Source organism: Hyperoodon ampullatus (assembly GCF_949752795.1).
Source record: "Hyperoodon ampullatus genome assembly, chromosome: 7".
NCBI lineage: Eukaryota > Metazoa > Chordata > Mammalia > Artiodactyla > Ziphiidae > Hyperoodon > Hyperoodon ampullatus.
The window spans coordinates 12,885,184-12,913,039 of NC_136920.1; the positions used below are offsets into that span (position 1 = coordinate 12,885,184).

Consider the following 27,856-nt stretch of genomic DNA (forward strand, 5'->3'; position numbering starts at 1 on the left):
ACCTGAGACAGAGAGGTGGGGAGAGGGTGTTGGGTGGGGACCTGTGCCTGCAATCCCTGGGGCTCCCCACGCTCCTGGGCTTCATGGTTTGGTGAGCCCTACTGTGCACTTGGTGCAGAAGATACCTGTGCTGCTCTCCCCAGATCTATCACCTCCTTGGAGAGGCCTTCCCCGACCTCCCAACTGAAGTAGTCACTCACCCATGCCCAGCTACTTGCTGTCCCCTTACCCTGCTCTCCTGTCTTCACTACCTCACTTACATGCTCTGGAATGATCTCTTTCATTTATGTGTTTACCTGGTTTCTGTCTCCCCAAAGGAGAATAGAAGCTCCATGAGGGCAGGCGCCTTGTCTGTCTGGGTCACTTTTTTTTTTTTTTTGTGGTACGCGGGCCTCTCACTGCTGTGGCCTCTCCCGCTGCGGAGCACAGGCTCCGGATGTGCAGGCTCAGCAGCCATGGCTCACGGGCCCAGCCGCTCCGCGGCATGTGGGATCTTCCCGGACCGGGACAGGAACCCGTGTCCCCTGCATCGGCAGGCGGACTCTCAACCACTGCGCCACCAGGGAAGCCCTGTCTGGGTCACTTTTGCGCCCCTAGTGGCCAGACAGTGCCAGGCACACAATAGGTGCTCACGAATGTTTGCTGAATGGATGGATGAATTTGCCAGAGAGAAACAGGAAAGATACAGAGGATACAAAGCCTGGTCCCTACTCCTCCCCATGCCCCCATCCCCAAGCTCTCATGGAGAGTTCACATGCCTGGCACTAAACAGGAAACAATCCAGGACTGTCCATGTTGAATGTGAAAATGCACAGTGGGAAGAGGAATACTGCGCTAGGCTGGAAAAGTCAGGCAGGCTTCATGGAGAAGGGGACGGCAGGTCAGCTGGGCCTGGGAGGCCAGGAGGAGTCACGGAATCACCGACTATCAGAGCTGGAAAGGCCTGAGAGGTCATTTGGCCCCACCTTGGGCTTTTACAGATGTAGAGACTGAGGCACAGAGAGAGGCCACGACTGGCCCCAGATCACAGCTCAAGGGAGTGGGTGAGCCGGAGCCAGGACTGGGCTCCTGATTCTGGGCCAGGCTCTGTCCTGAACCTCTTAACAGCACCAAAGATCTCCCAGGAGCCCCCTGTCCACTCTGCCCAGAGCCCACTGCCACCTCTGGCCCAGGGTGCTCACCGGCATGCGCGGGCTCATGGCCAGAGCCCCCACCCGACAGTAGTGCCACCTGGCCCTTGAGACTGTCCAGGTCAGAGCGAAGGGCCACACGGTGGCCTTGCAGGAGCTGCAGGTTGGGGTTGCAGGCCACCAGGCCAGCAAGGGCGTCATCGGCACAGCCTGCCACTGAGTTCACTAGCTTCTTGGAGGTCTGTGGGAGAGGAGCGGGATGAGGTTCTGGTAGAGTTGGCAGGGCAGCCCCATCTTGCCCAGCCACGTTGCTATGACTCACACCCCAGCCCACACCCACCCAGGAACTCCAGGCAACAGTGGTTCCTTGAATTAGGCATCTTTTTATAAGGTGGATGTTCCCATGATTTCTTATTTTGCAACTTCTTATTCAGTAACTGATTTATGGCTTAAATTTATCCTGAAGAATGACTCTGATACAAAGAAAATGGGGTAACTGAAGTTCCGAGCATAAAAAAATTAATGAAGCTGGGGGACTTCCCTGGCGGTCCAGTGGGTAAGACTCCGAGCTTCCACTGCAGGGGGCGCGGGTTCAATTCCTGGTCAGGGAACTAAGATCCTGCATGCCGCGCGGTGCGGCCAAAAAAATAAAATAAATAAAGTAAAATAAAATTTAAAACTGGGGCCCAACAGCCTTCTGTCAAAGGAGGAGAAGCCCCAGGTTGGCGCTCCTGTGCCAGGGGAGGAGGCCAGACAGGGCCCACACCCATCTGCTTCCTCTGCAAAATAGGGATTTAATAAACTAGAGTATATGCCCGCTATATAGCAAAAAACTGAGTGCAAAGGAGCTACTCCCTTCTTCAACCAGCTCTGAAAAGCTGGAGCTAGCTGAATGAGGTCTGTAGACTGTGTGCAGCTCCTGCCTTTGTCCCAAACAGTGAAACTGGTGCCCAATAGGGTCAGAGAGGGCCAGGCTATCAGCATCGCCTGGTGGCCTGGGGGAAGCCTGCAGCTGAGCTTTCCCGGAGGCCCCTTCCCCAAGCCTGCCAGAACTCCGTTCCTTCATGCAAACTTTGGCCTTTCCTGGGTCTGGCGGGGGCCAGAGCAGTGACTGTGAGCCACACCTCGTTCTAAGTGCTTTCAAGCACATCTCATTTAATCTTCCAACAACCCTATGGAGGAAAATTAGCCCAGTGAAGAAACAGGCAGATTTACATGACTTTGCCCAGGGTCACACAGCCAGCAAGTGACCAGGTCCACCTGGCTCCAAAGCTGGTTCCATTTTGGCCTTATCGTGCTGCTCTCCCCAGGGGCTGAAGGGAGGCTGAGAGTGGCAGAGGTCCTGTCCTAGGAAGGGCACGGGCTTGTGGCTCTCAGAGCCTGCCAGGGACTGGAAATACGCTATGAAGTTGAGAGTGGGTCTCAATTCCAAGCCCAGTCTCCAGCACCACCACCCTCCAAGAACGTGCTCCCTCGCCATCCCTGACAGTCTATCCTGCCTGGGATTTGCAACCATTCCCGAACCACAGCTAGAGAAGGGCTTGGGGTCCAGTGCCATCGTTGGTTCCCAGTGGCCTGAGGGGATGGAAAAAGAAAGAAAAGTCGACCAGGCAACTATGGGAGGCCCCTAGGACCCTGGTCTGATCAACATCTCACCTTTTAAACTGCAGATGAGGAAAGAGGCTCAGAGAGGTCAAGTCTTTGGTAGAACGTCACATAGCTGGTTGGTGGTAGGCTGAAATTTGAGCCCAGGTCTGCCCAGGCCTGTTTTCCTCCAGATCAGTTCTAGAATGGGCCTGGGGCATGCCCAGGGGCATGCTGAGCCTCCTGCAGTGAGTGTGGATCCCACAAGCCCACACATGCCCAAGGCTCTGGAAGAGGCACTGGGTCCTTCTTCACGACTCCTGTGACTGGTACTGTCTATTACAGAGTAGGCAGCTGGTAATGTTCTAATCTAAAGGCATGACCCAGACCAGGGGCAGATGGGCCCTGGAGGGACTCAGAGGCTGCAGCCACAGGCCCGGCTGGGCCCAGCTGGGAAATGAAGGGAAGTCAGGCCCTGAGACGGAGGATGACCCTCTCTCAACCTCAGGAGGCAGTAGCATCTCTTGGTCAGGGAGCAAGGAACTCCAACATGCCCAGGGCTGGCACCCATACTGCCCCAAGACCAGAGTGCCCTTCCTCTGCCCTGGCCCTCAGGGGACTCACCATGGCGGGGAGGCTCTGAAGGAAGTTGAGTTCACACCTTCGCACTGAGCTGCCGGAGGATGGGCAATCCCGTAGGTGCTACCGGGCCTGAGCACAGTGAAGGTGGCAAGCAGTATCTGCAAGAGGGAGTAGCAACGTGAGCTGCTGAAGGCACTTGCAGCCTACTGGCACAGTCATGCTTTCAGGGCCCTAGTAATTAGGGAGCTGCCCCAGACTTTGATCCAAGTCCAAACTCTAAAATGTGACTTTGATCTAAGTCCAAACTCTAGAATGTGAGCTGGGGATGGAGAAGAGCATGGGGCTGACCAAGGTTCATGCCTGCACCTGGCTGCCAGAACACTGACTGATCCACGTTGGGCACACGGCTGCCTTACGCTCAGGAGTGGTGCCCACCTTATCACCAAGGGGCAAAGTTACCCACAGAGTAACTTCATCTATTACACAGGCCTCGCATGCAGTGATACATTCATAAAGATCTTCACACACTTGCTCTTGTCAGTGTTGGGACCACACCAGGAAGGTGACAGCTGAGTCTGACTCCATTTTGCTTTTGGGAAACCGACCCAGAGAGCTCTGGTGATGTGTCCAAGGTCATACTATTAAGAGCCAGGACTCAAACCTCTGTTTAATTTTTCTACAAATCCCGTGTTCTTTCTACTGATAATTCAATGCCTCTAAAGCAAGGCAGAAAGTCCCAGATGAGTAAAACCACACAGTAAACCACAACGACGTTTTAGCTCCTTTCGGTTCAGTCAGGTTCAGAGGTGTCTTGGAGTCATCCAGGGTCTTGGGCTCACTGCATGTGTCTGCAGTGGAAAGAATCCACACCTGCCTCGGCACCTAGCTCTTACCGGGGGATCTTGGGTAAACCAGTTCCCCTGAGGCTCAGCTTCCTCATCTGTAACATCGGGGCTGCCTCCTCTATGGCCTTGCAGCAGGTGCTTCAAACTACGTGGTTCTCCTCCTATTCCTTGCAGGGCGTGTCTGATGTGGAGCGGCCTGGAAGTTGCAGGGCTAACTGACTGCTTTCCTGGGTCACTAAGGTTCTCACCAGGGAATTTTTGGTTTTGTGTTTGAGGTCAGAATTTGCACAGCCACGGGGGGACTAATTGTGCTGGGCAAGTGGCCTGCTGGGCCCTTGAAACACAAAGTCTCAAACACAAACACAAGCCCAAAGGGGAGAGGGGAGAGCCTAAGGGCCTCCCCCCCGCGCATGCCAGGTGAAGCGGAGTGATCGGTCAATCTAGGGTCAGGGCAGGGTTGGGTTTAGAGGTACTGGGAAAGCTAGCGGAAGGGAGGTACAAACCTCGGTTCTAGTCTGGGAGGTGCACAAATTGTTGTCACCTTCCTCCCCTCTCCAGGCCTCTGCAGTACCTTCCGGTTCCAAAAGGGGGAACAACCCCGAAGGCTCCCGGAGCAGGGAAGATGGAGTGGACGGGGTCTGGGAAAGGGCGAGGGGCGCGGACTAGGGATGAGGTCGGCGGGGCAGCTCCGGAGGAGGAGGAGGCGTCGGTGCACCTCCGCGACCAGCTCTCGCCAGCGTCCACCACCTCAGCAACCGCCACTACTTCCCAAGGACCCGACAGGGAGCCTTCATCCGGGTACTCCAAGCTCGGGCGGTAGAAGGTGGGCGGGGCCTCTGGGGGCGGGGCCTCCCTTGGTTGGCCGCCTCGGCGCCTTGAGTCCTCCAAGAGGCCAGGTGAGCCCGTCCCGTGATGCCCCGCGCCCCGGCCGCTCTGGCCTGCAACGTGTCTCTGGGGCGGAGACAGCGGCAGTGGAGTTCGCCGCGCGCGGGTGGGGGCTCCCTGTCTCTTTGCTCGTGTCCGTCTTTTTTACGTTTCGCCTGAGTCCCGCTGGGCTTCCCCAGGCCTCGACATGTCGTACAACTACGTGGTAACGGCACAGAAGCCCACCGCCGTGAACGGCTGCGTGACCGGTGAGGCTGCCGGGGCAGGAGACCCCGGTGAGGGAGGGAGCTGGGGGGAACCGAGGCCTAGGGAAGCCCGCGGCCCCCGGGTTGCCGCCAGGACCGGGCCCAGGGAATGGAAGGCGCTGGCGGCCGAGGGACCTCCCACAGCCCACGGCTTAAAAGAAGCTGTCTCAACACGCGCCTTTGGGGGAGTAAAAGCTGCTCTTGAGGGTCCCCTTTCGTTCTCGGAGGTCACTTGGCCTCGAGGACAGGGACGCGCCCAGTGGGACAGAGAGTGGAGTGTGAGTTGTTTGTGCGGTGTTGCTTGGGCCGCGAGATTGGCCTCGTGTGGTTAGGGGGGAAGGGGCGGTGATGATGGCGACTTTGGGGCAAGAGCCTGGGAGGTGCAGGAGGTGGAGGGATGTGAGGAATGTCCGTACTCACCCGACAGAGAGGAGTGCGCTTTGCCTGGGGCTGTTGTTTACGAGAGGGAGCTGTTGGAGAAGAGGGTTTGGAATGGCCCAGCCCAGTCCTGGGTTTGCCTTGTTTGTTTATGCAAGAATTGTTAAGGACGCAAATGTCCAGAACCCGGCAATAATCATCTTGAACCAAGTTCTCAACAGAATATGAAGCCCTCAAACTTGTATTTTTATGTAAATCCGAATCATGATTCCGAAAGAAAACTGCTGTTGTGGAGTTGGAGGCTATGAAGGAGTGTGGATGGGGTTTTGGAGGACTGCTGGGAGGGCAAGAGGTGCAAACAAAACAAGGTTTTAAGATAAAGCTCTGAGAGTTGTCTTCGTTTGATCTAGTCTGTTTGGTAAAGATTTTGTGAAAATTCAAATTTGGACTGAATAGGGAGGAACACTTTCTCCAGCATCCCTTAATTAGAGTATGAGTCGGCCACTGCGATAGGAAAAGTGAAATTCGAGGGCACAGAGCCATCTGAAGGGTTTTCACAGTCATTGGCAGTTGAAGGACATGCTGCTCTTAGGCCCAGTCCAGTTTCTTAATCTGATGAGGGAAGTAGCGTTCTTGAATGTGTGAAGTGAGACTCTGAGGATTTGGTGAGAAGGGAGTGAATGGAGGGGACCGGAGAAATATGTGAAGTAAATCGAGAATTCAGGAGGTTTTAGGTAGAAGTGATAGGATCACTTAGATAGTGCTTTGGCTTCAAAAATTAGAGGATCTGTTCTTTCAGGACACTTTACTTCAGCTGAAGACTTGAACCTGTTGATTGCCAAAAATACGAGATTAGAGATCTATGTGGTCACTGCTGAGGGGCTTCGGCCCGTCAAAGAGGTGGGCATGTATGGGAAGATTGCTGTCATGGAGCTTTTCAGGCCCAAGGTAAGTGCTCTGGGTTGGTTGGGCCCAGCAACAAAGGGAGAACTATTAGTTGTAGTCGGTTTTACGTTGTTTTATGTCACTGCTTGCTTAGGATGGGTGCAATAAGGCTTAGGAGAGAAACTCTTCTCTTTTTGAATGGCAGATTTCAATTTATATTCTTATTTAAAAAGCTTCCAAGAAATAGAAGGAGAGATTTGCTAGGGAAAAATTTATCAAGTTGACTTTTTTTTTTTTTAATCAAGTTGACTTTTTAGAAGGGAATATTAAAGCAGTTTGAAATGTGGGTCACCATCCTGTGGGTCATCATAGTGATTCAGAGAGTAGGCTCTAGAGTTAGGGCAGTACTGGCTTTATTCCTTATTAAATCTAATTTTGGGTGTCATCTAACCTTTCAGAGCCTTTTTCCCCCATCTGCCAAATGGGGATAACAGTATCCAGTCCTCTGGGTTATTGTCAAGATTAAGTGATTTAATAACAGGACGTAGCACATAACAAGCATTCATTGTTAACACATCATCAAATTATTATTGTTATTATAATTCGACTGTTTCTATCTGTAAGTGAATCTGATGGGGAAGCAGTGGGTTCAAAATTTAAGTTATAACCCTTTGAACAAAATACTCACTTTGTTGGGGTCTGTGTTAATAACTAAGAGAGACTTTGTAGATGCACTTCAGCTTCCTTCACATTTTTTTTTCTTTTTCCAAGTACTTGGAGGGGATTAGAGGAGGCGTTACATTCATCTTTCAGAATTTGAATGGAGTAATTGAGATTAGCTGATGTGGAACTAGATGAATACGTTATATGTAGAGCAGAGATGAAGAATCATGAAAGTGGACTAGATGTTTACCAGCTTCAGTTCTGGCCTTTCTGTACACACCCTTAGGGTGTGTGCGTAACTAATGTGTGTTACATACTTACCGGGGGTTTTTTCAGGGAGAAAAGAAAATTCTTGAAGAATTTAATATGCTTAAAGGATGATTAAAGGCTAGACAGCATTCCTGTTTTCAAAAGAAACCTCTTTTGATAGTATGATGTTGGTTTCCAGGGGGAGAGCAAGGACCTACTGTTTATCCTGACAGCTAAGTACAATGCCTGCATCTTGGAGTATAAGCAGAGTGGCGAGAGCATTGACATCATAACGCGAGCTCATGGCAATGTCCAGGTGAGGTGGCTGCTTCAGGCTGATGAGAGTTTTCCAGGTAGGGCTGTCATGATTTGGTGAAGAAAACTGTACTGCTGGGGCAGCTCTCTCTCTGTGTGATCAGAGAAACAAGGAGAAAACACTAAGGACTTCTGTAGTTTACTCAGAGTCCAAGGGAGAAGGTAATAATTCACTGAGATTCAGTGTTTTGCAAAAAGGTGTACACTGACATTTGGGCGTCCTGACATGTCCAAAAGACGCCACTAGTTTTACTGCCACTCTTAAAATCATCCTGGGAAGGTGGTGCCCAGCGTTTTCTGTTACTCTAGGTGTTTGAGGTTCTTCGCTAACCCCAGTTTTATTTCTCAGGACCGAATTGGCCGCCCCTCAGAGACTGGCATTATTGGCATTATTGACCCTGAGTGCCGAATGATTGGCCTGCGACTCTATGATGGCCTTTTCAAGGTTATTCCACTAGACCGGGACAATAAAGAGCTCAAGGCCTTCAACATCCGCCTGGAGGAGTTGCATGTAATTGATGTCAAGTTCCTATATGGTTGCCAAGCACCTACCATCTGCTTTGTCTACCAGGTACTGGAGCAGGAGGAGAGAGGGAGAAGCTGTATGGTTTGGCACAGTGGGAGTCCATTTTGCCGGTCAGAATGTCTGGACGTCATGGTAGGGCAGGCAGAAGTGTTTAATGTATTTGTCCTAAAATGTTTTGAATGATACAATTAATATGTGTCAGGTTTTGGTTGCACCTTGAGAGAAGAAGTACTTATCGTGGAGGCAGGAAGCAGTCGGGGGCCTGTAGCAGGCTTTAATCCTGAGATTACACTCTGGTTGTGGGCCTTGGAGATTTTATAGGGTGACCCAGTTTATACTTTGTCTCTTACTGGCATGCTAGGGGATTATTAAAACTTAGCTCTAAGGAAATGATCTGGAAATTCCCTTACAAGCAATGAGAAAATGTCTTGGGGATGCTTTATGTGTCTTCCAAGAAGAGGTACGTTTTGATCAGCACTCACTTTCTGGTGACCGCTGGCTCTTGACTTCTATTTTAGTCTGTGCCTAAAACTTTTGTAGAGCTGATCCTGGGCAGCTGTTCTCTGGGCTAGATCTGTTGAGGGGGTGTGGGGTGGGGGCAGGGTGGCAGAGCACCAGACTACTATGCTTGTATCTTGGTAATATCTCAGCCTTTTAACAAAGGGCCATAGAGTATGAGGTTATTTCACTAGCATGTGGTTGAATAAATGATGGAAGAAAGCTTAGTCCAAGTCTAAGTACTGTGTGTGGGCATGTAAACACTTTTTTTTCTTTTTTTTTTTTTTGCGGTACGCGGGCCTCTCACTGTTGTGGCCTCTCCCGTTTTGGAGCACAGGCTCCGGACGCGCAAGCTCCGCTCACGGGCCCAGCCGCTCTGCGGCGGCATATGGGATCCTCGCGGACCGGGGCACGAACCCGCGTCCCCTGCATCGGCAGGCGGACTCCCAACCACTGCGCCACCAGGGAAGCCCTGTAAACACTTTTTAAACACTGTGTTAAGTACTGGAAATACTGATGTACTTTTGTATATTTCTTAGTGTCACAGTAAGTGCTGTAGTTTTGAGGCTGGTTGATATAAAGTTCATTTGAATAGGTTGAAACCAGCTTAGGAGATTTTGTTTAATCTTATTTACAATACATTAAATATCAGGTCTGAAATAATAATTTGGAATCTCTCTCACTTCTTCAGTTTTGTAAATATCACATCATTAAAACATTGATGTTGGTTATTCAAGGCTGACTCTGTGCAGCCTCAGGGCTGTGGGTTGTGAATGATCTTCATTTCCATATGTGTGTCTCAGAGGCCCAAATCCAAACCCCAGCTTGAATTTATGGTGAAGTTGAGTCTTACCCCTAATCATTGATGGGAAAATCTTTTCATCAACTAAAAATGATTTTTTGCTCCTGTTTTGTGCCCAAAGGTCAATTTGAAAAATACCACGTGAGGGAGTTCCTTGGTGGTCTAGTGGTTAGGATTCAGCGCTTTCGCTGCTGTGGCCCGGGTTCAATCCCTGGTAGGGGAACTGAGATCCGTCAAGCCACGTGATTTGGCCAAAATTTAAAAAAAAAAAGGAAAATACCATGTGAAAGGTAGTCATGCAGAGTGCTTCAGGAGCTGTAAACAATGATGAAGATGTGGGCCCTGCCCTGAACACACTGTCGGATTCCTTCCATAACTTCTTAGAGCTTAGTCTGGCCTTTGATGAGGCCACCCTCCACTGGCCCCATGCCGGCTCTTTTAGTCTCTTAAAGGTGTCTTTGATAGCTCCAGGTCTGAAGTGAGTCAGGATTCAAAAAAAGGAGGGGAAGATGGTGTTGACAATGTCAGGACTGGAGGTTTTGACTAACTTTAGGGGAGCAGCATGCTCTGTTCTTTACCACCACCCTATCAGAATGCAGAATGCATCCGAGAATTGTATCAAACAGAGTTTTGTTTTAGACTGTAATTGATTTTTATTTTATTAAAAAAATTTTTGTTGGAGTATAGCTGCTTTACAGTGTTGTGTTAGTTTCTACTGTGTGGCACAGTGAATCAGCTATACATATACATATATCCTCTCTTTTTTGGATTTCCTTCCCATTTATGTCACCACAGAGCATTGAGTAGAGTTCCCTGTGCTATACAGTAGGTTCTCATTTGTGTCAAACAAATTTTAAAAATTTGTTAGATGTGTTTCACTTCTCAGTGTGTTTGTTTTTCCTCTTTAGCTATTTTATAAGTTCTTTGAAGGTAAGGACCAGAGAATATATATATACATATATCTTATATATGTACATATACACACACAAATGTACACATATGTACATTATATCTCTGTAGTGATTAGTACAGGGTGACAAGTTGATTTTTCTAATTTTTAAATCTCTCTTTGTTGGTTCAGTTGTTAGAAACAGTTAGCCTCGGTCACAGTCTACCCAGACTGTCACAAGCTCAGCTGGTGGCCCTTAGCATGCTGATGGATAAGGTCGGGAAGGCTGGCATGACAGGAGTGTCAGATGCTGACCCTTTCAGGGCCCCTCTCCAGCCCAGGGCACCCTTCGTAGGGACTAATGATTCTACCTTTCCTCACCTAGGACCCTCAGGGACGGCACGTAAAAACCTATGAGGTGTCTCTCCGAGAGAAGGAGTTCAATAAGGGCCCTTGGAAACAGGAAAACGTAGAAGCTGAAGCTTCCATGGTGATTGCAGGTTTGTTGGAGGATTTAGGAAATCTGCCTCTGCCCCACTTCTGGGCCAGTTCCCTACTGCTCCTTCCTCACCTTCTCTGCCCTTCATCTCAGCACTCCAGTGCTGTTGAGCACATGCATTGTTCAGCCCTCCCTTATGTCTCCTACCTGTAAATGTGCTTCCCTTTGTTTTTTGCATTTTTGTCTTTGGGATTGTCTTGTGTTTTACCCTTCCCCCAAAAGTATAACTTCCCTTTATTTGGGGTGGTGGGGTTAACTAAAACAGTGAGATTGATTTGAAGAGTGGCATATGGAAGTTAGTCTCATTATTTTATTGTTGGGCAAAAATTAAAAAAAACTGAAGGGGACCAATAGAGCTTATTTTATCTGGCTCCTTTATTTCACAGATGAGGAAACAAGGCCGAGGGACTTGCCCGTGCCTGGGCCTCACTGACAAAGCCTAGGCTGGAATCCAGGCATCTTTGCTCTTTATCCTATATTCCACCCCCAACACTGTTGTGTGTTTCACCTAGTAGAGAAGTTTTAAAACTCTTAAGTGCAAATTGGCTCTTCTATATGGTAGCCCTGATAATGGGGGAAATGAAGCTAAGGAACAAGGAAAAAAATCTCAGAAACTCCGAAAGAGTGGCAGTAAAAGTACGACCAGGAGTACAGAGTGGGCAGCCTACAATTTCTAAGACAGTAATCTCAGAAAAAGCTTATCATATTCCCTGGACTTTGATGTCTAAAAAATGATTATCTTCAAGGTTGCCTCAGAGATAACTGGATCAGTGCCCTTGCTGCCTCGGGGTTTGGCAGGTCCCAAATGCTGAGCATTTTAATGCTACTCTTTCTCCTGCAGTCCCAGAGCCTTTTGGAGGCGCTATCATCATTGGACAGGAATCAATCACCTATCACAACGGTGACAAATATCTGGCGATTGCCCCTCCCATCATTAAGGTGAGCAGCATTCTTTTCCCTTTTTCTTCTTTCTGTTTGTTCCCCCCCTTCCTTTCCCCACCATTTGTCAGAAGGGGATTCAGAGGTATCTGTCACATTATTCACTATGTATATAAGATGTTGTGTTGGTCATTGGGAATACAAAGAGATTGGCTTGGTGTTGCTTACAAAGAGCTTGCTTGCTAACTAAGGGAGAGAAATAATCAAAGTTTGGTTTATCCTTTCCATTCACTGGGGCAATTTGAAGAAAGGAAAAATTTCGGGAATTCTAATAAATGTTAATGTTTTTAGAGCTCAAATCAGGTAAAATAATATAGTGAAAAATATATATAGACTTAAAAAATTAGTCATAAAAATTTCACCTTAAAATTTCAAGTCATAGAAATGAAGGCTTAAAAGCTTAATTTTATTTTCTTTTTTGAGGATAAATAACAAAATGTGTCGTAGCATGAGTAGTCCAGTCAATACTTACAGCTGCCTCCTCTTTTATGTATTTGTTTTCCAGTAAAGTAATATGTGAGTAAACATTTAAAGTATGTTGAGCTCCTCAGAACATTGTCTTCAAAATAAAACGTCCTCAAAAAAAAAAAAATAAATAAAAAAATAAAACGTTCTCATTTTTGATCACACATGTAATGTGAGCTGAGTGGATTCCTTGCTCATGAAGTGGCTGGGTTTGGCAAAGGGAATGGTCTGCTAGGGTTTATTTTCTGGTTGTGGAGGACGCTTAATGTCTAATGACTGTGTCTTCCCTCTTGGCAGCAAAGCACAATTGTGTGTCACAATCGCGTGGACCCCAATGGCTCCCGCTACCTGCTGGGAGACATGGAAGGACGGCTCTTCATGCTGCTTTTGGAGAAGGAGGAACAGATGGATGGCACCGTCACCCTCAAGGATCTCCGAGTGGAGCTCCTTGGGGAGGTAGGCCCTGTCCCTACTCTTCTACATTCTCCTAGGTGCCTAGTGACCCCAGATGTGTGGTCCCAAACTGCACCTGGGAATTATATTACTTAACACCCAACAACAAATGCTCAGTCCTGCTGTGGAAGTTGGTTTTTGAATGAGTAGATTCTAGAGAATCTCACAGGCAGTGGGTACTACCTCAAGTATTAAAAAAAAAAGAGAAACAAAAAGGATACACTGTAGAATTAAAGGTTAATCTAAGGCTGATATTCAGTTATGGGAAGACGTTCTACAAAAGTATTGTTAAGAACAGTGCAGCAAATTTTAGAGGCCTCTAGCTATTTTGGGGAGACTGGAGCTGTTGGGATTAAAATGATCATTTGGAGCAGGCACCTGCAAGACAAATCATTGATTTTTCTGACTATAGGGATGTGATAAATGAAGAGTCACAAACTTCAGAGATTTAGGAATGATTGTTGAGTGTGACCTGGGGATTTGAAATGGAGAATTGTTTTGGGAATCATGACTGCAGGTGTGATTTTTCTCAGCACATGCCTGAGAGGTGGGTAGGACGGTGTCTGGATCCCACGTGAAGTCCATTCTCATGTCTTTCATGCCCTTGCTTTTCTTTTAGACCTCTATTGCTGAGTGCTTGACATACCTTGATAACGGTGTTGTGTTTGTCGGGTCTCGCCTTGGTGACTCCCAGCTTGTGAAGGTGAGAAGACATTTTCTTCTTTCTGGCTTCTCTTTTGCAGTCTTCACTGCTTCTTCATTAAGTTCTTTCTGTGTTTAGTACCTCTCACAGTTTCTTCAGTTCATCCATATGTCTGCTATCCACCTTTCTACTTGGTTGATTTAGCATCCTACCCTGACTAGCTCTTTGTCCTAAATGTTCATTCAACAGATGTCCCAGGCAAGGTGCTAGGTACTGTGGATACAATGATGAACAAGAACTAGCTTCTACCTTCAAATACGTCATAGTCTAATGTATTTGATCCCCTCTAGAATATGAGAATTTGAACCTTCTCTGCAGAAGAATGCATGCAAACATTTTACATTAATTTCCAACTGTTCCTCTGAAATCCATCCATGGGATGCCAGATTAGAAATCCCTGGCTGGTTAGTGGGTCACCTGTAGGATAGCCATGTTCCTTAGCAGTTCCCTTCTAGAAGCATCCAGTAGAGCATAAGAAGCATCCGTAAGAGCATAAGATCTTCTTAGAGCATAAGAAGATCTAGTAGGGTTGAGTTTCTTTTGGATGATAACTCTCTCTTTAGGGTGGGTCTGGAGCATTCCAGGACTAGCATTGTTCTTTCTTTTTCAGCTCAATGTTGACAGCAATGAACAAGGCTCCTATGTAGTGGCCATGGAAACCTTTACCAATTTAGGACCCATTGTGGACATGTGTGTGGTGGACCTGGAGAGGCAGGGGCAGGGACAGGTAAGGGGGTCATCCTGGAAAGGGATAGTTGGTATGCCCACTCAAACGGTGTCCTCCTGGGTCTGCTTAGCTAGAATGGGGAGTGTGCACTGCAGATAACTTTTAAGAGCCTCACTCACTAATTCCAGTGATGTGAGGATAACTACCATTTATTGAGTGCCTATCTTGGTCTGCCAGGCAATTTACATACATTATCTATAATCACATAAGCACTGTGTTAGATAGGGATTCTTGGCCATTTCAGAAGTGAGGAAACTTAAGGCTGAGAAGGATTAAGCAACTTGTCCAAGGTTACATAACTACTAAATGGCAGGTGTGTCTGCCTTCAGATCCTGTGCTCTTTCCAGTGAACTAGGTTCCCATGGTGGAAACAAGCTTGCTAGGGATAGTGGTAGGAACCTTTTGCTTCTTGGACTAGGACATCCTGTCTGCTTGATAAATTTGAGAGACTTTGGAGATCAACCTCTGCTAAGTCTGCATCCTCAAACCTAGCTCCACAACAAAGGGTCCTTGGATTTAGGTATAGCTTGTTTACTTGCTGAGCATCAGTCTAGTTGCCCCAGTCTGGAGGGGGTTATTTAGAAACCATTTCTCTACTTGCAGCTGGTCACTTGCTCGGGGGCTTTCAAGGAAGGCTCTTTGCGGATCATCCGGAATGGAATTGGAATCCACGAGCATGCCAGCATTGACTTGCCAGGCATCAAAGGTATCCTTTTGGTGGACATAGGATGCAGATCTTACTTGAGTGACTTTGGCCTCATTACATGTCATGAAGACACTTCTGGGGGGGAGCAGATCAAAGAAAGAGTAAAAAAAGTCATAATGCCAAATAAGTGTTAGAAGCTTAAATATATTGAAAAGTTCCAAAGTAAACTTTGGTCAAAGAGAATATTGACCAAAATTGGATAATGGAGTAGAGGAATGGTGGAAGAAAGATTACAAGTGAAATTTAATGTTGTTTATATAAGGGAACTGATAGAATCCCTAAAGAGAGAGGAGACTGAGAATTTCATAGAAAGATGTACATGTAAAGGTAACTTCTAGAACAAAAGTACAGATCTTTGTAAATTCCAAGAGAACTCTAATAATCAAAAAGATCAAAGAAAGACTACATAATGAAAGACTTTTATAATATACAAACAGTAAACATAACCTAAAATAATATGACAGAACTGATATCAAACATCTGTATGAGTAACTCATATATCAGATATCTGGTACCAGTAAACATAAATGGGCTAAACTCAGCTGTTATAAGAAAAAGATGATCAGATTGGATCATAAGGCAAAAATTAATTCAAAGTAGTATATAGGAGGCACATCTTTAAAAAAAGTAATTCAGAATATAAAAAAGTAAGAGGATGAGAACATATTAATAAAAAAATAGAGTTTTATGAATTGGGAAGAGATCATAAAACTACAAAACAAGAGAATCAACTGAAAAGCTGACTACAGGCAATAAGAATTCATTAAGGTAGGGTATAAAATTAATGTACTGAAATCAGTAGTTTTCATGTAAAAACACAATTAGAAGGTGTAATAGAGGGAAAGAGACAATTTACAATAGCAATAAAATACCAAGGAATAAGTTGAACAAGAATTGTGCAAAATCTATGTAAGGAAAACTTTTAAGATACTCTTAAAGGATTAAAAGGATAGATTGATCAAATGAAAAAGACATGCCAAGGTCTTATAAATTAACATTATAAAGCTTTTTCTCTCTGATTTTTATATTTAATGTATTTCAATAAAAATATCAATAGGTTTTTTTTCTTTGGTCCGGGCAAGTCAAAGTCTAAATGGGAAACAGAAGCAGCAAGAAAAGCTAGGAAAACTTAAAAAAGAGCAATGAGACGGGCCTAGTCCTACCAGATATAAAAATGTACTATTAAACCTTAGAAATTAAAAGTTTGGTTTTGGTGCACGAATAGGCAAGAGTCCCATGGGCAGACTCAGATGTCCCGAAATAGACACAACTGTGTGTGGGACTTGAGTGTACAATAGTGGTGGTATTTCAGGTCAGTGAGGTAAAGATAATTCTTTTGAATAAATGGTGTTGGGATAACTGGAGTCATTTGGGAAAAGATAAATTTGGATCCATATTGCGCAGTGTCTACCTTGCTAGAATCTAAATGGATCAAAGACTTAATGTAAAAAAATGAAGCCATACAAAAGCTAAAAGAAAAAGGTGGTGAATTCCTTTCTAATTTTGGAGTGAGGATAGTCAAACAATGACTCAAAAGTACAGAAGCCAAAAAGAAAGATTAATAAATTATCAGCATAAAAATAAAACACTTCTGCATGGCAAAAACAAAACACTGTAAGCTAAGTAAGAAGAAATGGCAAATTGGATAAAAACATTTTGTAGTTCATCTTATAAGCAAGGGCCTAATCTCTCTCAATTCATAAAAAATTTCTAGAAAGACCACAAAATTTCCTGCCCCCAAATTAGCAAAGTACATGGATGGACAGGTAACAAACCTAACTTATAATAAGAGAAGTGCGAATCAAAACAAAATAGCAATACAATACTTTACCAGGTGCCAAAATCGAAGTTTGACAACACATTGTGTTGGTGAGGCTGTGAGAAAATGAGCATGCTCACTGAAAATGTGTACGGAAACTACAACTGCACCTAGTGATTTGCCCCACAAGCCCAATTCTGGGCATCTAGCCCATAGACCTTTATATGTATAAAGTGACATAAATACAAGATTACTCATTGTGGCGTTGTATATTGTGGCAATATACTGAAAAAGGGTCCATCAGTGGGAACTAACTAATAAACTGTTACATCCATACAATTAAATACTGTGCAGATGTCAAAAACAAGGAACTATTCTGTTATGATAAAGGCCCAGGCATATATTAGATGAAAAAACAAGGTACAGACAGTTTGTGATAGGCTATTGTATATATTGGCTTGCAACACAGTGTTTACCTATTTTCCTAAATTAAAAAGAATTGGAAGGATAAACTATTATTGCTTACTTATTTGGGGGCTAGGTTGGAAGGAGAGGTATAGGGGTGAGACTTCTGTGTTAAATATTTAAAAAATAAATTTTGGGACTTCCCTGGTGGTTCAGTGGTTAAGAATCTGCCTGCCAATACAGGGGACACAGGTTCGAGCCCTGGTCCGGAAAGATTCCACATGCCATGGAGCAACTAAACCCATGTACCACAACTACTGAGCCTGCGCTCTAGAGCCCGCGAGCCACAACTACTGAGCCCATGTACCACAACTACTGAGCCCATGTGCCACAACTACTGAAGCCTGTGCACCTAGAGCCCAAGCTCCGCAACAAGAGAAGCCACTGCAGTGAGAAGCCCACGCACTGCAACAGAGTAGCCCCCACTCGACACAACTAGAGAAAGCCCGTGTGCAGCAACGAAGACCCAACACGGCCAAAAATAAAATAAATTTAAAAAAATTAAAAAATAAAAAACAAATTTTGACTTTGAGTCATGGAAATGAATTATCCCGTCCAAAATCAAATGAAAAACTTAAAAATACCAGGCTCAAACAGCTTTAAAAATATCTAACTTCTTCAGAATCTTAAAGCCAGGGAGGAACAGAGTGGGTATTTCATCTCAGGACTGACGCCAAATTTCTTGCTCTTCCCGTGGGGTTAGGCTGCTCCTTCCTCAGATTGTGGGAGCCGAGTGTTGGTCTGTGCTGTGCCTCTTAATCTTTGATCTTTGTTCCAGGCTTATGGCCCCTGCGGTCTGATCCTAATCGGGAGACTGATGACACTTTGGTGCTCTCTTTTGTGGGCCAGACAAGGTAAGATGAGTCTGGTGCCAGCTCCAGGTGCTCATGTGAAGGTTGCAAGGTGGGGCAGCTGGTCTGGCTGACCCTGGCCTTCCATTCTGCTGCAGAGTTCTCATGTTAAACGGAGAGGAAGTGGAAGAAACGGAACTGATGGGATTTGTGGACGATCAGCAGACTTTCTTCTGTGGCAACGTGGCTCATCAACAACTCATCCAGGTAGTAACAGAGAAAAGGGCGGACCTCGTTTACACTTGAATTTGACCTAGAGTGCAGTACAGAGCACTACCGGATTTTTGAAGTCAATTTTTATGGCTCTAAAAGTAATGTAAAAAGGCTAGGGAAAAAATTGAAATTACCTGATCACCCACTACTGAGAGCAACTTAATTAACTCTTTTAACTTTGGAGTTGTTCCTTTTAGCTTTAATTTTTCTTTGCAAATGTATATACGGTCGGCCCTTTGTATCTGCGGGTTTCGTAATACGCGGACTCAACCAACCGTGGATCAGAAATATTTGGGGTGGGAATTCCCTGGTGGTCCAGTGGTTAGGACTTGGCATTTTCACTGAGGGAACTGAGATCCTGCAAGCCAAGTGGCACGGCCGAAAAAAATGGGGAAAAAAAACTTCAGAAAGTTCAAAAGCAAAACTTGAATTTGCTGTGCACCAGCAGCTATTTATGTATCATTTACACTGTATTTACAATTATTTACATAGCATTTACATTATATTAGGTATTATAATTAATCTAGAGATGATTTAAAGGACACTTAAGGATGTGAGTAGCTTATAAGCAATTATTGTTCCATTTTATATAAGGGACTTGAGCATCTGCGGATTTTGGTATCGGCTGGGGGATTCTGGAACCAGTCCCCTGCAGATACTGAGGGATGACTGTATATTGTGTTTATTCACATTTTCTTTTATGGATGGGATCATTATATATATATTTTTTGGGGGGTGGGCAGGGGCATATTGTTTTCACACTAATTATCTCCTGTCTTCTGAGACACATTTTTTTCCCCGTGTTATAATAGTAGTATATACTTATTTGGAGAATACTGAAAAGCACAAAGAAGAAAAATAACTAGTCATAGGCTACCATCCATATATGACTTTTGGCAGCACTTTCAAGGTACTAATTATTATAACCAGAGTTCTAACTCTGTTCAGATCCTTATGTTAAATCTTTCTGTGATATGGGGGGCATATAGCCTTTTGGCACTTTTGTTAGCTGTGAGAGCCTGATTTCTTCGCACCTCTCAACGCCTGGCAGTCTTTTTCAGTTTGGAGTGACCATGATGCTCTTGGTTTTTTGCACACCCTCCTCACCTTTTGAGCCGTTCTCCACACTGAGCAGAGTCAGTGATTTGCCTGTGGCAGGTATAGCACTTGAGAACCTGAGGACTATTGAACTGTCTCTATCTTTTTATCCTCTTGGTCTTCCTTTTAGGCAACAGGCAGTGGTGGGTTTGGTAAAAACCGGAGGGAAGCTTCTGTCAGTTTGTTGAACAAATGTGGGAAATGCCCAGTTACTGACTCATCGCTTTGTCAGTGTTTTCTAACTGGTGGCCTGAATACTGGCCCCAACTCATTTATCTGTTGTTAAAGGGCTTTCCTGTTTTTTTGTTTTTTGTTTTTTTTTTGATTTTCAGAATTATGCTGCTGCCCTGGTTTTGTAATTTACACTAGACCAGAACCTTCAAAAGCTGATTTCCTATTTTATACCAGCCCAATTACTAATGATGGGTTTCTTCTCTTTTTTTTTCAAGGGCAGTATTAGGTTTTTTATTAAAATCTTTAGTCTTCCCCATTGAAGCTTCTGAAACACCTTTGTTCAGCCATCAAAAGGACCACATTTTCTGTGTATGAAACCAGAGTTCTGCTTTCTGATCTCTCCCAAACTATAGCCTTTCCTTTCCCAGAGCTGTGATCCTGCAGCCTCGGCTCGGCATCACACCCTGTCCTTGGTCCTCTAGACCCTGCACTGGGGCTTGAAGACAACCACCCCTCCCGCTTTGGCTCCTCTAGCTTTGAATTACACGTAGACCTTGCTGCCCTTAAAACAATAACTTCTAGACCCCAGAACTTCCCTCCAGCTATTGCCCCATCTCTGTCTTCATCTAGATTCTGGAATCAAAAAAGTCTGTCTACACTGGCTGTCTTCCTTCTCCTGTCTTCACTGCAGGCTGCCCGATATGACCCCTCCTACTATATTGGGTGCACATTCCAGTAGCTGCTGCCTCTTTCTTGAGATGTGTCCCTCCTGAGCTTCTGTCCACTTCCCTCTTTTCTAACTTTCTTTCTAACCCTCTAAATGTGCCTTCTCATATACTTTTTTTTTTTGAGGCTTGTCTTTAACTTCATAGTGATGTCTTTTTTTTTGAATTTTATTATTTATTTTTTATACAGCAGGTTCTTATTAGTTATCTATTTTATACATATTATTGTATATATGTCAATCCCAATCTCCCAATTCATCCCACCACCACCCACCCCCCGCCACTTTCTCTACAATGATGGGCTTCTTTACCAAATGGAAAGACTAATAACCCTTTGAAGTATTATGTAATCCCATTGTAGTTCATTAGTATGAATAATAGCTTGTAGTGTTTCTGCATCCCCCATAATGTTTATAATTCTAAAGGGCTTTCTTCTTTAAGTAGAAACTCAGTTTTGATAAGTAAGGTGTATTGATAAGGTGTATTTGGTAAGTGTTATCAACCTGCTTTTTGTTTTATTTCAGTGATGAAATAAATGTATAAAATGTATTCATACATAGTAAAGAACTTGTATATTTTGGATATTTTATTTATTTTATTTTATTTTTTTTGGCTGTGCTGCGTGGCTTGCAGGATCTTAGTTCCCTGACCAGGGATTGAACCCGCGCCCTCAGCAGTGAAAGCACGGAGTCCTAGCCACTGGACCACCGGGGAATTCCCAGAACTTGGATATTTTAGAGGTCTGATTTTTGGGTTGAGAAAAACAGCTAGACTTGTAGTTGCAGGCCTTACTCCATCGATACCTTTCCATAGGGTGTGTTACCCAAGCCTTACTCAGAGTGAAACAGGCCTTCTCTTTTTCTGCCTGTAGGTATGTAAGCTGTAAGCTGCTTGAAGCCAGTCTTCTTCAGGGCTTCAGCTAAAAATGACATCTTTATGTAATTAATCATGGCAGAACTTTGGAAAAATAAATCTATATGGCAGAGGAGCTTATTCTTAGGGTTCCACCAGGGCAGCATTTACCACCTTCTCACCCCTGTATAGATCCCTGCAGGGGCTTGGAGACATTGCTCTTCTTTCTCTAGATCACTTCAGCATCTGTGAGGTTGGTCTCTCAAGACCCCAAAGCTCTCGTCAGTGAGTGGAAGGAGCCTCAGGGCAAGAACATCAGTGTGGCCTCCTGCAATAGCAGCCAGGTAGTGGTAGCTGTGGGAAGGGCCCTCTACTACCTGCAGATCCATCCTCAGGAGCTCCGACAGATCAGGTGTGTGTTTATCTGTCTGCTCTTTTTGCCCCGCCCTGTTCTCTGGGACTTCTTTGATCCTTGGATTCCTTCCTCTGCTATATTCTTCCTTGTTCAGCCACACAGAGATGGAACACGAAGTGGCCTGCTTGGACATCACCCCTTTAGGGGACAGCAGTGGAATGTCCCCTCTCTGTGCTATTGGTCTCTGGACAGACATCTCAGCCCGAATCGCGAAGCTGCCCTCTTTTGAGCTACTGCACAAAGAGATGCTGGGTGGAGGTGTGTTTCTTTTAAGGACCTAGGTTGGGATCAGAATCAGAATTTGGAACAAGAACTTAATGTACCTCTTTCCCACAGAGATCATTCCTCGTTCTATCCTGATGACCACCTTTGAGAGTAGCCACTACCTCCTTTGTGCCTTGGGAGATGGGGCGCTTTTCTACTTTGGGCTCAACATTGAGACAGGTGAGACTAGCACCTCGAGTGAGGGGCTCTTCAGAAAATCAGGAGTATTGGAGTTGGCAGAGTTCTTAGCCTCAGGGTGCTGCTTTTGAAGCTTCACAATCCAGCTGTGTGTCCTGTTTCATTTCTTTCCTTTTTTCTCTGGATGCCGTTCTTTCTGTAGGCCTGTTGAGCGACCGTAAGAAGGTGACTCTGGGCACCCAGCCCACCGTATTGAGGACTTTCCGTTCTCTTTCTACCACCAACGTCTTTGCTTGCTCTGACCGCCCCACTGTCATCTACAGCAGCAACCACAAATTGGTCTTCTCCAATGTCAACCTCAAGGAGGTGAACTACATGTGTCCCCTCAACTCAGATGGCTACCCTGACAGGTGAGCCTCTTTTTCTTTCCTCAGCAAGAGCCAGGAGTGAGGACATCGTGTTGTTTTCCTCAGACCCTCCCCTCCAGCCTTTTCCTAATGACAAAGTCAGTGACCAGCTGAGATGGGAAGTATAGAGCAGAGGTTTGCAAATCTTGGTTATGCAGTAGAAACACCTTGGAACCCTTTTTAAATGTACAGAATTGTTTTTGAATCCTTCTTAGAGTTTGATTTAGTGGATCTAGGGTTGAGCCCTAGATCTGAATCTATATTTTTAGAAAACCTTTTAGGCAATTCAAATGATTAGTCAAGTTTCAGAACCCCTGATGCAGAGATCTTTATGTATTCCCCTGGAGCAGCGATTCTCAAAGTGTGGCCCCTCATGGCAGCCACAGCACTACCTGGGAACGCATTAGAAATGTAAATTACCAGGCCTCACCCACAGATCCACTGAATCAGAAACTCCAGGGTTGGGCCCAGCAGTCTAGTTTAACAAAGCCTCCCAGCTGATTCTGATGCCAGCATGGTTTGATAGTTTGAGCATCATTGTTCTATATTCGAGTGCTTTAGTATTAAATAGTTAGCTGTTAAAAATCTCAGCCTAGGCCCAACCAGACCAATTAAATAGGAAAATCTCAGGGGCAGGACCAGGCATGTTCCCCAGGTGTGTTTTAGCATAGAGTCATAGTTGAGAACCACTACCCTGGGGTAAGCTAGTGTAATTCTGCCTTGTTTTCCTTCCCCTTATGGAGTTGCCTCGTAGAATCCTTTTCTTCCTTGGGTCTACTCAGTCTAAACCCAGAACCTTCTTTCCAGCCTGGCACTGGCCAACAACAGCACCCTCACCATTGGCACCATTGACGAGATACAGAAGCTGCACATTCGTACGGTTCCCCTCTACGAATCTCCTAGGTGAGGGCAGGGTAGGGGAGCTGCGGGGTCAGGGGTGCCCTGGGGGTTGGTGTGGAGCGCCTCAGACTTCTCCTGAGGGGGCCCTGTTGCTCTGTACTTGGTCTACAGGAAGATCTGCTACCAGGAGGTGTCCCAGTGCTTCGGGGTCCTCTCCAGCCGTATTGAAGTCCAGGACACGAGTGGGGGCACAACTGCTCTGAGGCCCAGCGCCAGCACCCAGGTGAGGGCAGTGGACAAAGAACGATGGTGTGAGAGTGGAGCAAACTGTTCTGTAAAGGCTCAGCTGGTAAATAGTTCTGGCTTTGCAGGTCCTATGATCTCAGTCACAGCTACTCAACTCTGTCTGCCATTACAAAGGCAGCCATAGACAACAGGTGGGCATAGCTGGGTTCCAATAAAACTTTATTATTTATTTATTTATTTAAGAAAAATTTTTTTAAATTGATTTATTTTTGGCTGCATTGGGTCTTCATTGCTGTGCACGGGCTTTCTTTAGCTGAGTTGAGCGGGGGCGACTCTTCGTTGTGGTGCACGGGCTTCTCATTGCAGTGGCTTCTCTTGTTGCGGAGCACAGGCTCTAGAGCGCAGGCTCAGTAGTTGTGGCGCACGGGCTTAGTTGTTCCGCGGCATGTGGGATCTTCCCGGACCAGGGATCAAACCCATGTCCCCTGCATTGTCAGGCGGATTCTTAACCACTGCGCCATGAGGGAAGTCCCAAAACTTTATTAAAAAAAAAATTTTATTTATTTATTTGGTTGCCCTGGGTCTTAGTTGTGGCAGGCAGGCTCCTTAGTTGTGGTTTGAGGGCTCCTTTGGTTGCGGCTTGCGGGCTTCTTAGTTGAGGCATGCGTGTAGGATCTAGTTCCCTGACCAGGGATCAAACCCAGGCCCCCTGCATTGGGAGCACGGAGTCTTAACCACTGCGCCACCAGGGAAGTCCCCAATAAAACTTTATAAAAACAGGCAGTGAGCTGGATTTGGCCCCCTCATTAGAGGCTTGAGAAGAACTTTGAGTAAGCGTGGCTGTCGGTGATTTTGCTACTTGGTAGCCTTGCCTGATGAGTAATTCCTTTTCTCTTAACATCAGTTTGGGTGCTTTGTGTAGGGTATGGGTAACAGTGCAGTATAATAGGTAAGAGCATGGGATTCGGAGTCTGACAGAACTGACTCCAAAGTTTATTGCTAGCTGGGTGACCTTGGGCAACTTCAGTTTTCTCATCTGCAAAATGGTAATAGTTGGACAATATGGAGCCTCACATCACAGACCCAATGGAGATGTTAGCTGATCGTTTTATTCCACGTATTCTCTGCCTTCCTTGCTCGCAGACATCTGTGGTATGGCTTCTTCCCTTAATCCAGAGTAGAAGGTCTTTACATTTTTCTTTTTATTTGCAGTGCTCTCCTCCTCCTCCCATTGAGAGAGGTGGAAGCCTGTCACTTTTCTAGGTCGCCTGAGTTTCTTGTTAGCTTTCTTGATTGTCGTAGCATCACTGTTTTAGTGCTCTTTAATGCCCTTAGATTCTGGCGGTGTTTGGGATTGCTGTGTCAATACCATATGGAATTTGGATCCTTAGCCTTGGTCCCTGAGTCCTCTTTGAAGCCCTCTGTTCTTTAGGCTCCATGCAGGCGGCCAGCCTTAAGGTTTCCTCGTTCAGATTCAGCCACTGTTCCCTGATACTGCCTGGTGCTCACACTGTTGTTCCCAGCACCCGTTCTGCTTTTGAGAGGGGTGATGTGTGTTCTCTCTGTTCCCAGGCCCTGTCCAGCAGCGTCAGCTCCAGCAAGCTGTTCTCCAGCAGCACAGCCCCTCACGAGACCTCCTTTGGAGAAGAGGTGGAGGTGCATAACCTCCTTATCATTGACCAGCACACCTTTGAAGGTGCACATGAGCTCTTTCTGTCATTTTGTACCTACGTCCTCCCCAGGCTAGGCTCTTCTGGGCTCTGCTGTATTACAGGATTTGATAGACACTGGCAGACCATCCTAGGAGGAGCAGAAAGGGGTGGGGCATCTGAGTTGGCCGTGAGTCCAGAGTGCTGGGCCTCCTCAGGTCAGAATAGGTTGGTGAGGAGACAGGAATAGCAGGAGGCAGATCTACTTTGAGCTGAGCTGCGGGCCTCACAGAAGCACAGAAGCGTGCTTGCGTGGGGGTTGTCAGCCAGTCGCATCTCTTCTCCTCCCTTCTAGTGCTCCACGCCCACCAGTTCCTGCAGAACGAGTATGCCCTCAGCCTAGTCTCCTGCAGGTTGGGCAAAGACCCCAACACGTACTTCATCGTGGGCACGGCCATGGTGTACCCTGAAGAGGCGGAGCCCAAGCAGGGTCGTATTGTGGTCTTTCAGTATTCAGATGGTAAGCGGACACAGTCTCCGGATTTTGAGAGATTTGGAACTGGGAAAGTAAGCAGACTCTTTTAGGTTTCAGTCTCAGTTACGCAGAAGAACTTGGGTTAATTGCTGTGACGTGAGACTCATGATGTTTCTCTTAAGCTCTTGATGATCTGAATGAGTTGTGGAGTGTGTGAGCAGAGGCACAAATAAAATCTAGCACGTGTTTCTTCCTTTTTTACTCTTTGAAAGGAAGGAAAAACGGGGAGAGGTGAACTGTGAATAAGGGAACCTGCCGACCAGAACGAGAGTTAGGAATCCTAGTAGGAGTCCTAGGTGTGTTTCCCACTTGGCTGCTCAGCCTTTAAGGTCCTCTTCCCAGCGTCAGCACTTTGAGTTCATTTCTACATCTTTTCCCATCTCCCCTACTCAAGATGGTTCTAAAGACTAGCTGTCAGCCCCGAAATCTCAGATTAGATGGCTGAGATGGAATTTGGTCTCCATCTTGAGACAGAGATCTGGAGTCCCAGGGTGGGAGACACATCCTGGGTGCTGTGTAGAATCACTGCACATCTGGGGTTCACACTTCCAGTGGTGGTTAACCCCAGTGTATACTGACTCTGTATTTCCTGCTTTCAGATGAGTGGTCTTGGGGGCAGGAATTAGAGCCAGAGGGGAAGCATGGGATTCTTTTGATTAGTTAAAGTGTGGGCTCATAAAGGAGACTTAAGAGTATCTTTTTTCCCCCAGGAAAACTACAGACTGTGGCTGAAAAGGAGGTGAAAGGGGCTGTGTACTCTATGGTGGAATTTAACGGGAAGTTGTTAGCCAGCATCAACAGCACGGTGAGGCCCCTCCCACTGGTGTCATGCCTTAGGCCTCACACCATTGTCCACAGAACACGTTTCCCTTGTATTTCCTGAAGCTGCACGTGTGTCATGATTTTAAGGATCACAAAGTAGTGAGTATGGAGGATGGGGTTGGGAATGTGGGGAGCTAGGGTTGGACCGGATGGCATATTTGGTTATGTGAAGCCCAGTCATATCATCCTAAGCGCTGCGGGAATTGAGAAAGGGGTAAGAGCTATGGTCCCTGCGCTTAGAATGTGTTGTGACGTGAGAATATTTCATCTGTGTGGAACAAAATGAGCCAAACCGCGTTATCCTGAGTACGTCCCTGAAATACTAGGCCTGTGAAATATGCCACTTTGCTTCTGGCATGACCCCACCTCCTCCCTTGCAAAAAAAAATGAGTTTCATGGTCAAATACATTTGGGAACTGCTGTATCCTGTATCCTCTTCTTAGAAGCTTCACGGTGCATCTTATCATATTAAAGGTTCTGAGAAGATCAGGAATAGAGAGACATTTAAATACTTTAAATCGACATTCATTCAAGAAATATTAACTGAACACTTGGAGAATACCAGGCACTGTTTTGGTAGTTGGGATGTAGCAGTAGACGAAATGGACAAAGAGCTAGCCTTCTGGGGCCAGTGAGCAAATAGAATACATATGTGTACCCAGGACGATGAGAAATACATGGTGAGAAATAAAAACGGGACAAAAAGCTGAAGGAGTACCAGAGCAAGCATGGGAGGTGGCACTGTTTTTTTGTTTTTTGTTTTTTTTAAATAAATTTATTTATTTATTTTTGGCTGTGTTGGGTCTTCGTTTCTGTGAGAGGGCTTTCTCTAGTTGCGGCGAGCAGGGGCCACTCTTCATCGCAGTGCGTGGGCCTCTCACTGTCGCGGCCTTCTCCTGTTGTGGAGCACAGGCTCCAGATGCGCAGGCTCAGTAGCTGTGGCGCACGGGCTTAGTTGCTCCGCGGCATGTGGGATCTTCCCAGACCAGGGCTCGAACCCGTTCCCCTGCATTAGCAGGCAGATTCTCAACCACTGTGCCACCAGGGAAGCCCCATGGTGGCGCTGTTTTGTCATGTGGTCAGGAGGGTCTTGTTTATACAGTGGCGTTTGGGCAGGTTCCTGAAGGAAGGGAGGGAGCAAGCCATGCCTTGGTCTGGGAGAAGACAAGTGCCAGGAGTCCGGGGCCAGCCTGCGCTCTGCATGGGTGGGCGCTGCTGGGTGCCGGGAGATGAGTCCGAGAGGCAGCGGAGGGCCAGCACTTGTGGAACCTGGTAGGCTGAGTGTGTCAGGACTTTGGGTTTTACTCTGAGGGTGATGGAGACCTCTAGAGGGTTCGAGCGAATGAGTGACATGACTGTAGTTATATTTCGAAAAGCTCGTTGCGCATCCTGGAAAAGGTCGTAGGGGACCAAGAGTAGAGGCAGTGAGATAAGT

General features: G+C 46.2%; 1 protein-coding gene across 1 annotated transcript in view; it reads left to right on the top strand.

The window, feature by feature from the left end:
- Positions 1-5,213: 5,213 nt before the first annotated feature.
- Positions 5,214-27,856, top strand: part of DDB1 (damage specific DNA binding protein 1) — a gene marked incomplete at its 5' end in the record, with an annotated part of 31,544 nt that continues 8,901 nt past the window's right edge. The window contains 21 exons of the mRNA XM_079708583.1: positions 5,214-5,274; positions 6,449-6,597; positions 7,646-7,762; positions 8,111-8,332; positions 10,862-10,976; positions 11,817-11,914; positions 12,677-12,835; positions 13,452-13,535; positions 14,146-14,262; positions 14,866-14,968; positions 17,971-18,046; positions 18,142-18,250; positions 21,339-21,517; positions 21,615-21,778; positions 21,857-21,964; positions 22,125-22,332; positions 23,137-23,232; positions 23,341-23,452; positions 24,988-25,111; positions 25,420-25,584; positions 26,310-26,404. Coding sequence (XP_079564709.1) covers positions 5,214-5,274; positions 6,449-6,597; positions 7,646-7,762; positions 8,111-8,332; positions 10,862-10,976; positions 11,817-11,914; positions 12,677-12,835; positions 13,452-13,535; positions 14,146-14,262; positions 14,866-14,968; positions 17,971-18,046; positions 18,142-18,250; positions 21,339-21,517; positions 21,615-21,778; positions 21,857-21,964; positions 22,125-22,332; positions 23,137-23,232; positions 23,341-23,452; positions 24,988-25,111; positions 25,420-25,584; positions 26,310-26,404 — 2,661 coding nt within the window. The remainder of the gene's footprint in view (positions 5,275-6,448; positions 6,598-7,645; positions 7,763-8,110; positions 8,333-10,861; positions 10,977-11,816; positions 11,915-12,676; positions 12,836-13,451; positions 13,536-14,145; positions 14,263-14,865; positions 14,969-17,970; positions 18,047-18,141; positions 18,251-21,338; positions 21,518-21,614; positions 21,779-21,856; positions 21,965-22,124; positions 22,333-23,136; positions 23,233-23,340; positions 23,453-24,987; positions 25,112-25,419; positions 25,585-26,309; positions 26,405-27,856) is intronic.